The 14,732-nt window shown below is 41.2% G+C and overlaps 1 protein-coding gene across 1 annotated transcript; it reads left to right on the top strand.

Annotated features, from left to right (window-relative positions):
• Positions 1-11,131: 11,131 nt before the first annotated feature.
• On the top strand, positions 11,132-12,744 carry LOC146380126 (homeobox protein ceh-31-like). The gene is made up of 4 exons (XM_084939927.1): positions 11,132-11,162; positions 11,637-11,995; positions 12,087-12,170; positions 12,311-12,744. The coding sequence occupies exons 1-4, from the start codon at positions 11,132-11,134 to the stop codon at positions 12,572-12,574; spliced, it is 738 nt and encodes a 245-aa protein (XP_084796053.1). The 3' UTR covers positions 12,575-12,744.
• Positions 12,745-14,732: the final 1,988 nt, after the last annotated feature.

The following is a 14,732-nucleotide window of genomic DNA, read 5'->3' as shown; positions in this document are numbered from 1 at the left end:
CTAGGGCTCATATGTAGCGCTTGTCCTCTGTGGACCATGCAAAGTGGCATTTTTGCTGTGGTCCTCCTTCCTTCGCACAGAGCTGGAAACAGTTCAGCAGTCTCAAAGATGTTGTTCCTCATCTCCTAATCAAGAGCTCTCTCAGCCCACATAGTGAGGTATGCCAGGGGGAGACTACCTTCAAGGCTGCTGCCAGAACTCCACAAGTCTGTGAGGATAGGAAGACACAGGCCAAGTAAGCACAAGTCTATATGGTCCACATGGGTCAGCATGGTTACTGATGTGTGTTGGCATGAGTGACTTTAGATCAGAAAATACAAAAGTAAAACCTCAGAGCTTTAAGGTTTTATTCTGGTGGCACGCTTTAAAACTTTGCCACCAAGTGTCGCTATTTGGGGGGAAAAAAAAACAAAACCAAAACAGTGGTGGTATAATTGGAAACAGGGATAGACCCCCTTTTCTAGTCTGGAAAGTACTTCTGGAAAAACTACTGAAACATGGCCTTACAACACAGAGGGTATTTTTGTAGCAGGTCATAGGTTAGCTAACTCTGCTAATATTAGTTCATATTACCAAAGGGGGGAAAAAAAAAAAAGGTCTTCTTTATAATATAAAGCACCGTGAAGTGACTGTTATTGTGATTTGGCGCTGTATAAATAAAAAATGAACATGCATACATACTTGATGAGCCACTGGCAGACAGCTTGGCCTGGCTTTCCTTTGTGTACACTGGCTGAGTCCAGGTAGTGAAACTGGCCGTCCGTGGTTTGCTGCTCAGGGCTGTGAGATGGGAGCTCTTCCTTGGTTCTGGCAGTAGCAGCAACATTGTAGTACTTGAAGCAGTACATGGCCTTGCAGCGGATAAAAAGAATGATGCCTTTTAGATTGAAGTTGGTGGTGAAGGGGGCAATATTGTAACTGTATTCTGTGGTCTCCATTGACTGTGATTTTGGTTCACTCACGTAGCAAATCCAACAATTTACCCATTTATCCCTGATGGGAAGCAATCATCCCTTTGTGTTGAAATATCCCCTTTTATCATAAATCTATGCGATTCCAGCCCCAAACTCATCTGAGCTTTCACCAATCCAGCACGCTGTCCAAGTTTAACTATTAACCCCTTTTAAATCAAGGAAAAGGCCCCTGTTTCTCCTCACTTTAATGCAACAGGTGTGTATGAGTGAAAAAGCAAAAGAGGAGAATGAAGATTGTCTTTGTGTGCTAAGTGGAAATGTCTGTTTTAAGTTGCGTGTTTCAAATTGAATTTCTAGTCCATCTTGAGGCTACGATAGATGTAGCGAATAAATGCCAATGAGGACCAGAAGGACACGCTGCCCAGCATCAGGGAGAAGACCATCGCTGTGAGCAGGGAGTACCCAAAGAACTAGAAGAAGAAAAATATTTCATTGACATTAAAATGTGGCAATAACTTTGAAGAAAAACAATATCATTAAAAATAAAAAAATATATAATTTCTAAATATTTATTTTCTGTACCTCTTCACAGTCTGCAGTGCCAAAACTGCTCACAGTCTCAGTAGTGAGATCACTGTATGTCCTCAGGCGTAGGGCCAGGTCTAGGTGAGACAGGGACTTGAACCTTGGATCAAGTGCAGTAGTTCGGTGAAGGTACTCCTGTAGGGCTGGTGGTGAAGTGTATGTGCTTCAGGTCCTCTCTAATGGTAGTCTTGACATCTCTTGTGATGGTGCTGTCTTCCTCACTTGGGACCATGGATTGTAGGATCCTTGTTTTCAGAGGCAGGATCATGGACACAGATGGTGCAGTTTCAGTGCTCAACAGAGTTGTAACCGCTTTGAGTGGTTTGAGCAGCTGGAGGACCTCCTCTGCAACTCTAACATCATCAGACAAGGTGATGATGTCTCTGACATTTTTCTTCAGGGTTTTGTCTGTTAGTGCAGAGTATATAGCTGTCTGCTGCTCAAGATAACGCTCCAACATATCATAAGTGGAGTTCCACCTTGTTGGGACATCATGTATGAGCTTATGAGTAGGCAGCTGTAGCATATCTTGCTTGGTCTTAAGCACATCAGCAGCTGTTGAACTTCGGTGGAAGTAGGAAACCACCTTCCTTATCCTCCCAAGGAGGCGGTCCATCACTGCATTTATTTGGTTTTTAGCATTATCTGTTGTGACTGGGATATTGGTATTGGGCCTCTCTATCCTCCACTCTGCCACCGCTTCCGTCAGTAAGTGCACCAGATTTGTACCTGTGTGACTCTCATAGAAGGGGCGTGTCTGCAGTACAGCGCTTCGTATCTCCCACTCGGCTGTGATGTAATGAGCGGTCACAGTCACGTAGTTTTCCGTTGCCCTGGAGGTCCAACCATCTGTACTTAGCGCAACAGAAGATGCCTGGGACAGTTCAGCCATAACTTTAGACTTTTGCTGCTCATAAATGGTTGGAACGACCTTTTCACTGAAGTGGGCGCGCGACGGGATGTCGTAGCGTGGCTCAAGCACGTTCATCAAATGTTTAAACCCCTTATTTTGTACAACGGAATATGGCCTCATGTCTGCAGCTATAGACACACCAATAGCTTCTGTAATACCTTTAGCCTGGTCGGATTGGGCAGCAAAGGGCTGCTTTAATGCCGCGGATATCAGCGGTTGTTGCGCAGCCCTCATCTTAGCTCCTGTCACACTAGGATGATGTCGTTTCAAATGAGCCGCCATGCACGACGTGTTGCCAGTGTCATAAGGCTTCCACGTGCCACACTGTCGACAAACTGTGGTGGTTTTATCCACCACCCTTTTCCCATCTATATATTTAACGGGGAAGCCAAAATGCTCCCACACATGAGATTTAAGTGATGGTGGAGGTTTCTCGAGCTCCTTAGTTGGACCGCTAGCGCTGGCTATGACTAACGCTTGAAAGACTGCCCATGCACAGATTGCGCATGAAACTTGCGCAGTGAAATTTTTTTTTCCTTTTTCGAATCTTCGGCTCACGTACGTACCATACCGTGGATGGGATCGGTTCGGATTTCGGATCAACCGTGATCCGTTGCACCCCTAATTTTTCCTATAATGGCGGGCCGGTCTCTAGTCAAAATGCCCGGGCCGATTTTTTATTTTTTTTTTATTTTTTATTTTTGCCCCAGTCCAGCCCTGTATGCAGTTCATCTGCAGTCTGGTGTTACCTACTGTTAAGTCTAATTGCCTTTCATGGTGTGGAACCTGAAGGCCCTGAGTACTTTCTCCCACACTGAAAACACGGGAATGATAAAATTATTTGAACTTTACCTAATAAGACTGATTCAGGACAGACAATTTATTATTTTAAACTTTTCTAGCAGTCCTTCACAAACAGGGAACAGCCTGTCTATTCTCTCCATCTGTCAGCTGCTGCTGGCTCTTCCTCCTCCTCTTCCTCACACACTGCTGAGTTTGTCCTGGTGGATCATCAGGGGTGCAAAGCCTCGCAGATGATGTGCAGCAGTGGGTCCACAAGTGTAACTTATAAATACATGTTCATACTTTTATTACACAATCAGAGAGAACACCACCGAACAGAGGCAGCAATATAACATAGCTAACATTAACAGTGCAGTGAATCCTGCTTGTGCCGTGATATTCAGGACTGCAAACCGAGCAGCATCACTGACTTTCAGCTTGTTGTGTTTGTGGATATTGTTAAATATCCCAATTCTTTAATCTTTGGGCTGAAGGAAGAACAACACTCAATGTATAGATGCTCAATCGCCAATCTCTTTAATTCATACAATTCTTATTATTCTATACAAACACTTTTGAGCATTAACCATCCAGATATGATAGTTGTGGACAGGAGGGTGTCCGCCAGATCTCGAAGTGTCTGTTTCTCACATTCTTATAGCTTCAGCCCCCCTTCCACAGTCATAAAACCTAAACATCAACATTCTTTCTCTCTCTCAGTGAGCCTAAGTTATGACCATGGCTTCCTGTGCAGTATGTTCTGTTCTTTTCTAATCGGACAAATAGGCCCCGATTCTCTGAAAACAGTATTTCTTATATATCTTATAGCAGTATAATGCATCATAAAACAATGTAATTCATTCACAATAAATCAGCAGTCTAATGTAATACAAATCAGTCAAATCTAATAGTTGTCACCTTCTAAGTCCAGAGTTAAATGCAACCTAAAACTACACAATGATTTCAGTCTTTAGAGGTATAACGTATAACATGACATAAGATAATACAATAATCTCACAATATATGACTGACTTTAATTATCCATAAAATCATCACATGCTCTGTAAAATTAAGGTTAACTATTGAACGGTGTATATTTTAAAGTAAAGGCTTTAAAGCCACATTAATGCTACAAGTACTAACATCACTACTTTGCCAACAGTAATGCTTTAATGTTCTTTGTTATTAAACATTCGCATTTAAATAAGTGACATATTCAGTACTTACTTTTAAGAGTTTACTCTTAAGTTTAAGTTTAACTGATGACCTGACAGACCTGGGGTGTTCTCTTAGGTCATCGTGATTTGGTCTTTATCCTGATCAAGTTCTAAATGTTGTGGGACAAATTTGTTTGTTGCTTTATAAATTATGTGTAGAGTTCTGAGGTCAACCAAGTCTTTAAATTTAAGAGTATTTAATAAAAAGGCTAAAACGTGGATTTGGTGGCTCTGGAGTGGTTTTATTTATTATCCTAATTCTATGTTATTTATCATCAGTTTATTAGTGATATAATTTTTGACTCCCAAATTTGTTTTGCTCAGATTCAGTGTTTATTGATTATAGAAGAGGTCTTCAATTTCTTAAATTCTTTTTCTAGTTCATTCAGAAGTTGTTCCAAATTACTTCCATAATAACTTTGTGTCATCTGCAAACAATAGGACTTCTTTGTCTTTGAAATTACTTCAAATTAAGACACGTTAACTAGGGCTGGGCCTTATCATACTGTTCACGGTAATACCGGTATAATGTTGGGCAACGATAAGAAAATGAAATATCGCAATAGAATATGGGTAAAACGCGCATGCGCATTGCCTTTGTTTTCATACGCACATGGCGAAAAAAAGCACAGCGGCGACGGAGAATGAGAAGGGAGAAAGAGAATCGTTTAATGAAACGGATGAACCAGAATTGGTTTGTGAAAATGCTGCAACTTCAGGGGTGTGGAACTGGTTTAGCTTTCGTCTGTCAGATACACAACAAAGCACTATTTTTGGTAGAGCATGCTAGCGGGGCGTCGTTATTACAGTGTTTTTTGGAAAAAAAATTTGGCACACTTAAAAAAATAATCCTTTGATTTTTCTGAAAATCGATAGTGCCCCTTATAATCCCGTGTGCCTTATGTATGAATTCTGGTTGTGTTTGCTGACCTTGAAACGATTTTATGTTGTACACGGCACTCGAAAATCTGTCAAATGTTTTACTATGACTTTGCTAAGCTACAAACCCGCACCGCTTCATGGCTTGTCGGAGCATTACGGCTACCGTAGGCAGGAGCCTCGCGGAGTGATACGTACTGTGCTTCAACATCATATTACTGTATTGTTTGTGTATAACCTCTTAAGTTTTGTGGATATTATACATGGTTATGCTGAGGATAAGTTGGCCAATTTCCACTGGAAATGCCTTTTGGTTAAACTGTCAGCAAGGAATTTGCTTTTGCACTGTTAAATTTATATATAATATTTTTGGTCTGCTCTAATGTTAACACAAACACCTTTAACCTCATTTATCTCTCATGGCCCTGGTACCATCTGTCTGCATTGACTTGATAATTAATCAGAGGTAGCAGGGTGTGATACAGGAACTCTAAAAGACACATTAGCGTATGTTTAGTGGTCACTGGGTGAACTGGGTGCGTCTCTAATTCTGAATGAGCCAGAGGAGGCCAGATGCATGTGTCTGTGGGGTTTATGACGAGCGTTGGTGTGGATCGTCAGCCTTGCTTTTGTTTACATTGACTTATGTGGGTGTTTTAGTGTCAGACTTTTACAATGTAGAGGTGCAATTCAAAGAAGGTGAAAGCTACCATAATATTGGTAGTAATATTGGTATAATTTGGCTTATTTTAAAACATTTTACACATAAGGTGTCAATACTCACTGAAATAATATAGAACGTATGCAAAATATATTTAAAGAGGAGCTGTATTTGCTCTGATACATTTGAAATTATAAACTATGTGCACAAATCTTTTGATAATAGAAAGTAAATTAATCATCGGTGCAAAGATCAAACTGGTGGCTTGTCTGAAACAACCAGAATAGGAAGTTAAAACAAAATAATCTAACACAGATCTAGTTGACATGAAGCCAGAACAAGCTAAACTGTTCTCAACTCACTAGTGAGAAATATCCATAAAAATCATGATTAACACCAGCTGCAGCCAGGGCTGGACTGGGAAAAAAAATCAGCCTGGGCATTTTGACTAGAGACCAGCCCACCAGGTATTATAGGAAAAAGTCAAGTCAAGTCAACTTTATTTGTCAATTCTGCCACATGTACAGGACATACAGAGAATAGAAATTTCGTTACTCTCAAACCCTAGATTAAAAAATGCAAATAAAATAATTAAAAATAAAAATTTAAATAAATACAATACAATTTTACATATAACAAGAAAGCTATGCAATATACAATATACAATATTCAAGTAAGGATAAATGACCATGAGTGTAAACCAGGCAGAGTAGTGCAAATAAGCAAATAGTGCAAATGGAGATTAGTAATATACGGTAAGAGATGGTATAACAACAAAGTCTTATGAGATACTGGCAGTCCAACGCTCCACAAAGTGACTGGTAACTGGTGCAGGCCAGTGAGTGAAGTCAGAGAGTGTGAGTGTGTGTGTGAGTGTGTGTGACAGAGTTCAGTGAGACCATGAAGGAGAAGAGGGGAGAGGAGGCAGAATCGGAAGGGAGTTAAGCTTCCTGACAGCCTGATGGATGAAGCTGTCCTTCAGTCTGCTGGTCCTGGCCTGGAGACTCCGCAGTCTCCTCCCTGACGGCAGCAGCTTGAAGAAGCTTTGCATCGGGTGCGTGGGATCAGCCGCTATGCAAAGGGCTTTTTTAGTGAGACGGGTGCTGTAAATGTCCTGGAGGGAAGGGAGAGAGACACCAATGATCCTCTCTGCAGCCCTCACTATGCGTTGGAGGGTTCTATGACAGGACGCATTGCAGGCTCCAAACCACACAGTGATGCAGCTCGACAGGATGCTCTCGATGGTGCCTCTGTAGAAAGTGTACATGATGGGGGCTGGTGCTCCTGCTCTTCTTAGTTTGCGGAGAAAGAAGAGACGCTGCTGTGATTTCTTGGCCAGTGCTGTGGTGTTGTGCGTCCAGGAGAGATCCTCTGTGATATGCACACCCAAGAACTTGGTGCTGCTCACTCTCTCCACAGACGCTCCGTCGATGGTCAGAGGAGCATGTTGGGTGTGCATTCTCCTGAAGTCCACGACAATCTCCTTCGTCTTCTCCACATTCAGAGAGAGATTGTTGTCAACACACCACGTGGCCAGGCGTCTCACCTCACTTCTGTAGTCGGTCTCATCCCTGTTGCTAATGAGACCCACCACCGTTGTGTCGTCCGCAAACTTGATGAAGAGGTTGGAGCTATATGATGGAGTGCAGTCATGGGTCAGCAGAGTGAAGAGGAGGGGGCTCAGCACACATCCCTGCGGGGCCCCCGTGTTTAAAATGATGGTGCTGGATGTATTACTGCCGACCCGTACTGCTTGAGGTCTTCCGGTGAGGAAATCCAACAGCCAGTTGCACAGTGAGATGTTGAGCCCCAGCTGGACCAGTTTTTGAGTGAGCTGTTGGGGGATTATAGTGTTAAATGCTGAACTGAAATCTATGAACAGCATTCGAACATATGAGTCTTTTTTTTCCAGGTGTGTGAGTGCTGAGTGGAGTGCAGTGGAGATGGCATCATCGGTTGAGCGGTTGGGCCGATACGCAAACTGGAAGGGATCCAGGGAGGGGGGCAGGACAGTCTTGATGTGTTGCATGACTAGTCTTTCGAAGCACTTCATCAGGATGGGAGTGAGTGCAACAGGACGGTAGTCATTAAAGCAGGAGGGAGATGACTTTTTTGGAACCGGAATGATTGTGGTGGCTTTAAAACATGTGGGGACGACAGCCTGGATGAGTGATATGTTGAAGATGTCTGTGAAGACATCAGTGAGTTCCACTGCACAGTCTCTCAGTACACGACCAGGAATGTTGTCAGGACCCGGAGCTTTACGTGCATTGATCCTGCTGAGGGATCTCCTCACGCTGTCCGGGGACAGAGTCATCACCTGGTCACCAGGAGGGGGTGGGGTCTTCTGTGCAGTGGTGCTGTTTTGGGCTTCAAAGCGAGCAAAGAAAGTATTCAGCTCGTTCAGCAGGGGGATAGTGCTATCACAGGTCTGTGGTGGGGGCTTGTAATCTGTGATGGTCTGAATGCCCATAAAACCATAAAGCCTTTGAATGAAAACAAACGTCGTTGTAACAGTGACGTACACTGTCTTGTTGGTACATATGTATCAATCTAATAAACTTAAACCTACAGCATCCTCTCTATTCTGGTATTCTAAACAGTACTTAGCCGAAACCCAAAGACTGCTTGGTTGAGTTAACCTCCTGAACTATCTACAACACATGGTGGAAACCTGAAATCAAGACAGAAGACTAAAGGTGAGACATGACCATTACGGAATATTAAAAATAATAAATGACAGATTTGGTGATATTTTCATAAACTATTTATTTACCACATCAATAAACAGCATGGCAGGGGAAAATATTTTTTTCTAAAATGGCAACCTTGCCAAAGTGAAAGGAGACCGAAAGACAGGTGAGAAAGAATAAAACTTAATTGACTTTCTGATGCCATTTTACACAAAGTACTAGTACAGTATCTAGAAAATGTGGGAAAATACTGGCATCACATACAGTACTTACTTCTGAAGAAATTATGTTGGGACCCTGAAAAAAATTACTATGTACAATAATGGATTTCTATACAGGGAGTGCAGAATTATTAGGCAAATGAGTATTTTGTCCACATCATCCTCTTCATGCATGTTGTCTTACTCCAAGCTGTATAGGCTCGAAAGCCTACTACCAATTAAGCATATTAGGTGATGTGCATCTCTGTAATGAGAAGGGGTGTGGTCTAATGACATCAACACCCTATATCAGGTGTGCATAATTATTAGGCAACGTCCTTTCCTTTGGCAAAATGGGTCAAAAGAAGGACTTGACAGGCTCAGAAAAGTCAAAAATAGTGAGATATCTTGCAGAGGGATGCAGCAGTCTCAAAATTGCAAAGCTTCTGAAGCGTGATCATCGAACAATCAAGCGTTTCATTCAAAATAGTCAACAGGGTCGCAAGAAGTGTGTGGAAAAACCAAGGCGCAAAATAACTGCCCATGAACTGACAAAAGTCAAGCGTGCAGCTGCCAAGATGCCACTTGCCACCAGTTTGGCCATATTTCAGAGCTGCAACATCACTGGAGTGCCCAAAAGCACAAGGTGTGCAATACTCAGAGACATGGCCAAGGTAAGAAAGGCTGAAAGACGACCACCACTGAACAAGACACACAAGCTGAAACGTCAAGACTGGGCCAAGAAATATCTCAAGACTGATTTTTCTAAGGTTTTATGGACTGATGAAATGAGAGTGAGTCTTGATGGGCCAGATGGATGGGCCCGTGGCTGGATTGGTAAAGGGCAGAGAGCTCCAGTCCGACACAGACACCAGCAAGGTGGAGGTGGAGTACTGGTTTGGGCTGGTATCATCAAAGATGAGCTTGTGGGGCCTTTTCGGGTTGAGGATGGAGTCAAGCTCAACTCCCAGTCCTACTGCCAGTTTCTGGAAGACACCTTCTTCAAGCAGTGGTACAGGAAGAAGTCTGCATCCTTCAAGAAAAACATGATTTTCATGCAGGACAATGCTCCATCACACGCGTCCAAGTACTCCACAGCGTGGCTGGCAAGAAAGGGTATAAAAGAAGAAAAACTAATGACATGGCCACCTTGTTCACCTGATCTGAACCCCATTGAGAACCTGTGGTCCATCATCAAATGTGAGATTTACAAGGAGGGAAAACAGTACACCTCTCTGAACAGTGTCTGGGAGGCTGTGGTTGCTGCTGCACGCAATGTTGATGGTGAACAGATCAAAACACTGACAGAATCCATGGATGGCAGGCTTTTGAGTGTCCTTGCAAAGAAAGGTGGCTATATTGGTCGCTGATTTGTTTTTGAATGTCAGAAATGTATATTTGTGAATGTGGAGATGTTATATTGGTTTCATAGGTAAAAATAAATAATTGAAATGGGTATATATTTGTTTTTTGTTAAGTTGCCTAATAATTATGCACAGTAATAGTCACCTGCACACACAGATATCCCCCTAAAATAGCTAAAACTTAAAACAAACTAAAAACGGGAGGAGGAGCAAATGAGTGAAGAAGAGGCAGCTGACAGCGTAAAGACGCAGAATAACTCCAGCTTTGTGTCCTTTTTTTTTTTTTTTTTTTTTTTTTTTTCCCCCCATTCTAGTCCGGGACAAATCACGTTTATTTTCAGTTCAACACGAAACGCGTAATATGAACTCTGAATACCAGAGGATTCCCTTTTTTATGGGATGGTTGGCAACTCTGCTAACTAACCTTATGAATAAAATAAAGTTCACAATCAGTAACATCATAGCACCCACCCAGCAGTATAGAAACTGCGTCATGCTAGCTAGTACGCAGTACGAGTTATTGTAAGTGACTGTAAAAAGTCAGCACAACGAAAATAAACTCCACCTAAACTTGGTTTATATCTGACCCAGACAGACTGCAGGTCATAACTTCTCACCTGAAGCTCAGTTCACTTGACAGTCGGACCAGCGGCCGCCTCGGGTCTCTCCTTCTCCGCCTCCCCTTTCCCTCATCCACCTGCTGGCCTCCACCACTTGCTAATTTTACTGAATCTGTGAAAGCTCCACTATAGCCACTACCAAACAATTGAGTTATATTTACACATCTGCCAGCATCTGTCCAATCCGCAACCTTTCACTGTTTACACCGTTACGGGGGGAAAAAAAGACAAAAAAAAAAACATCGGCCCATTAAAAACGAAAAATTACCATCGACCCACCGGGCAAATTCCTGGTATGCCCAATGGCCAGTCCAGCTATGGCTGCAGCTCACAGTCAGCAACTCATCAGTTTCAGTTTTCATTTCTAAATGAGAATTTTTCACATTATATAGTCCATGTATTTCAAACACACAAAGATGCCGAATTCATTTAATTGATTTAATTTCAGTTGCCACTTTCAAACTTTTTCATTTAATAAAGATAAAAACGAGTGGTCAGCGGTCATCGTGATATTCAGTGTGTATGACGAGCGTTGGTGTGGATCGTCAGCCTTACTATTGTTATACATTGACTTCATTTACTTTAAGTATGCCCTGAACTCGATCAAGGCAACTTGATACTTGTGTGGCACCATCTAAAAATGTATTTATTCAATCTGTGTTATAAGTCCTGATGGCAGAAGTCACAATTTCTCTCTCCACAGCTGAAGAGAGTCCACTTTTTTTTTTTTTTTTTTTTTAAATGTATCAGTAACTGACCCATGTGGACCATATAGACTTGCGCTTACTTGTCTCTTTACCCTCACAGACTCGTGGAGTTACGACAGCGGCCCTGAAGGGAGTCTTTCCTTAGAAGAACTCGCTACATGGGCAGAGAGTGCTCTACAAAAGGAGACGGGCAATAAAACCTGTGATGCTTCTGAGGCAGTTTCCAGCTCTGTCTCAGAGCAGAAACAAGATTTTGCTGTCCCAAGAAGCCAGGATGGCGACATCGCTGCCACTCTGCACCATCCCAGCACTGCTCCAGAGAAACCTAAAGGAAAGGCCCGGGTGGTGTTCACAGAGAGACAGTTGAATATTCTTGTCCATCACTTTAATGCGAAACATTACTATGAGCCAAGAGAGATGAAACAGCTGGAAGAGATAACAGGACTGACCTACAAACAGGTGAGTGTTTTTGAAACGTACTGGAACATAAAAAATTGCATTTTGGGTCCATTGTACTCATGAAATGTTTTCTGTCTTCTTCCATCTTTAGGTAAAAACTTGGTTTCAAAATAGAAGGAGAAAGTTTAGGAGGAGGTCACATCCTCAGCATGTAAATCAGGGCGTCCCACTTCATGTAAGTATCTCCTATTAAACAGAACTGTTTCTGTCATTATCTGGGGAATTGATTATTTATTGAAATGTAATTCCAATAATAAAAACAAGAATTACAAAAGTATTCTGATTGTACTGATAATCCACCTATCTGTGATTCAGTTTCAGGGAGAGGGACAGCCCCCACTCATGAACTTTATGAGAATTAATAATCAGGCACACTATCCTCATTCTGTGGCTTTACCTCAATGGACCTTCCCCAACTCCCCCCAGATGTTTGGCTGGTCGATGCCACTTGGCAACAGCCAGTATGAATTCAGCCCCGTTATTTTAAACACTGGTATGAATGTAAAGAACTCTGGAATTCCCAATGCACGTTTTGAAGGAGCCAGTGGAGAGCCTTGCCAGCAGCCAATGCTCTTTTAATTACATATATTGTTACATTAGTTGTTTTTTTTGTTTGTTTGTTTTTTTTTGTTTTTTGTTTTTTGTAATAAAGTTTACATTTCTTGTCTTCATGTACCTCAAGATGACAGATTGTCATATTTGAACTCTTTCATTAAATGAAAGGAACGGGGTGAATTTCTGGCCGTTTTATTGTAATAATTGGACTTTAGAAATATTTGAATTCAGTCAACTCTGACTATTGTGAATATTTTAGTCTATCCAAAATACATCCTGGGAAATCAGAGAGAACACCATCAGAAGTTTTGTATAGTTGCATAACATGTAGTGAACGCCTTATGTTGTCCACTGTTTGCCTTTGTTAGATGAAACCACACTGATCCAGGTCTATTATGTCAGGTAAATATTTTTCAAGTCTCTGTGCCAAAATTGCTGTAAATAGTTTATAATCCAGATTTAATACACTAATCGGTCAATAACTGCTAGATTCCGTGTTATGGAACAAATAAACAGAGATGGCTTTTGGTGGGACTGGATGCTGAGAAAGCCTTTGATTCAGTCAGATGGCTTTTTCTTTATAGGGTATTGAACACTTCTGGTTTTCACAATAATTTTATCTCAATAATACAATCCCTTTATGATATACCAAGGGCTTGCATGAAGGTCAATGGAGATCTATCTGAATCCTTTACTCTAGAACGATGGACCAGGCAGGGCTGTCCAGTCTCACCACTTTTATTTGCACTCTATATTGAGCCTCTTGCTCAGTTTATAAGGAAACGATACTAAAATTAAAGGTATCGCAATTGCTGGGGACGAACAAAAGGTTGCAATGTTTGCAGATGATGTTTTTTGAGGGAACCTGAAGAATTATTTCAGAAGTTGATGTCCTCTCTATCTGACTTCGGAGAACTGTCTGCTTATAAACTAAACCTAAACAAAACCCAGGTAATGACACTAAAGTATACAGCATCTGAAACTTTACGAGATAATTATAATATAAATTGGGAAGCTGAAAGACTTAAATACTTTGGAAATATTCTTAGTTAGAATTATTCCCATCTATCACAAGTAAATTATGGTCCCTTGTCCCAGGCCATGAAATCTGATTTAGATAGGTGGAATCTGGTGCATTTCTTAAATTTAAATTCAAGGATATCAGCAGTGAAAATGAATGTACTCCCAAGATTCCTCTATTTATTTACAACTTCACCCGTTGAAGTAAGCCAAACACAGTTTGGGGAAAGGGACAAATGGATTTCGCATTTTATTTGGCAGGGGAAAAAACCAAGAACTAAATTTAGTATTTTACAGTTAAGCAAAGCAAATGGGGGGGCAATGCTTCCATGTTTACAATACTATTATTATGCATCTCAGGTCATACCCCTGTTGCAATGGTGTAACCCTGATTTGAAAGCTAAGTGGAAATCCATAGAATTTAATACAACCTCTAAATTTCAATTACCAGCCTCAATTCCGGATTAAAAAAACAAAACAAAAACTGGCAGACCATTTAGAAGGTAAAGGAACAGGGATAAGCCACACTCTAAAAATATGGAATAAAGTGATTAAAATATGTGGTAGTGAACAAATACTAAAAGAATTTAGATGGTGTGCTCATGATACAGATTTGAAACCAAATGAAAGTGATAAAAGATTTCAGTCTTGGATAGAGTGGACTAACAACATTCCATTCCTTCACACATAAAGGGACACTGCAGAGCTTTCACTCTTTATAAATAAGAAATGGCTTAAGACAAGTAGATTTCTTCAGGTTTTTTCAAATGCGGGATTATTTTAACAAACATTGCAATATCCCAAACTCGGTTGAGTCAGAAATTTTTAAGATGGTTAAATTAGCATATGCTGGTACTCTGAGACTATACATCAAACTATATAATGTGCTACTTCAGGCAAGGAAGGATAACACTCAAAACATTAGATTAAATGGGAATTGGAATCAGGGATCGGTATAACAAACGAGAACTGGGAGACTATTTGTAACTTTCATTGGTACAAGTTCATTATCTTGGAGAGACCACTTCTGGAAGAATATTATTCGATTTTTTTCAAAACCCTGATCAAACCAGATATAAAAATGGGACAGCGGAATGCTGGAGAAGAAGTGGATCAGAAGAGGCACATCATTACCATGTCTTTTGGGACTGCCCTAACTTAA

The sequence above is a fragment of the Perissodus microlepis genome, chromosome 9 (genome assembly GCF_051167445.1).
Source record: "Perissodus microlepis isolate ML-2025 ecotype Zambia chromosome 9, ASM5116744v1, whole genome shotgun sequence".
NCBI lineage: Eukaryota > Metazoa > Chordata > Actinopteri > Cichliformes > Cichlidae > Perissodus > Perissodus microlepis.
Note: the sequence above shows the minus strand (reverse complement) of the source record. Positions and strands in the feature narration are given on the sequence as shown.

Excerpts from the sequence above, each read along its gene's own strand:
- LOC146380126 (XM_084939927.1), top strand. The coding sequence starts at position 11,132 with ATGGCCAGTCCAGCTATGGCTGCAGCTCACA. Across the intron at positions 11,996-12,086 it reads CAGGACTGACCTACAAACAG|GTAAAAACTTGGTTTCAAAA; the intron begins GTGAGTGTTTTT and ends TTCCATCTTTAG. Across the intron at positions 12,171-12,310 it reads ATCAGGGCGTCCCACTTCAT|TTTCAGGGAGAGGGACAGCC; the intron begins GTAAGTATCTCC and ends TCTGTGATTCAG.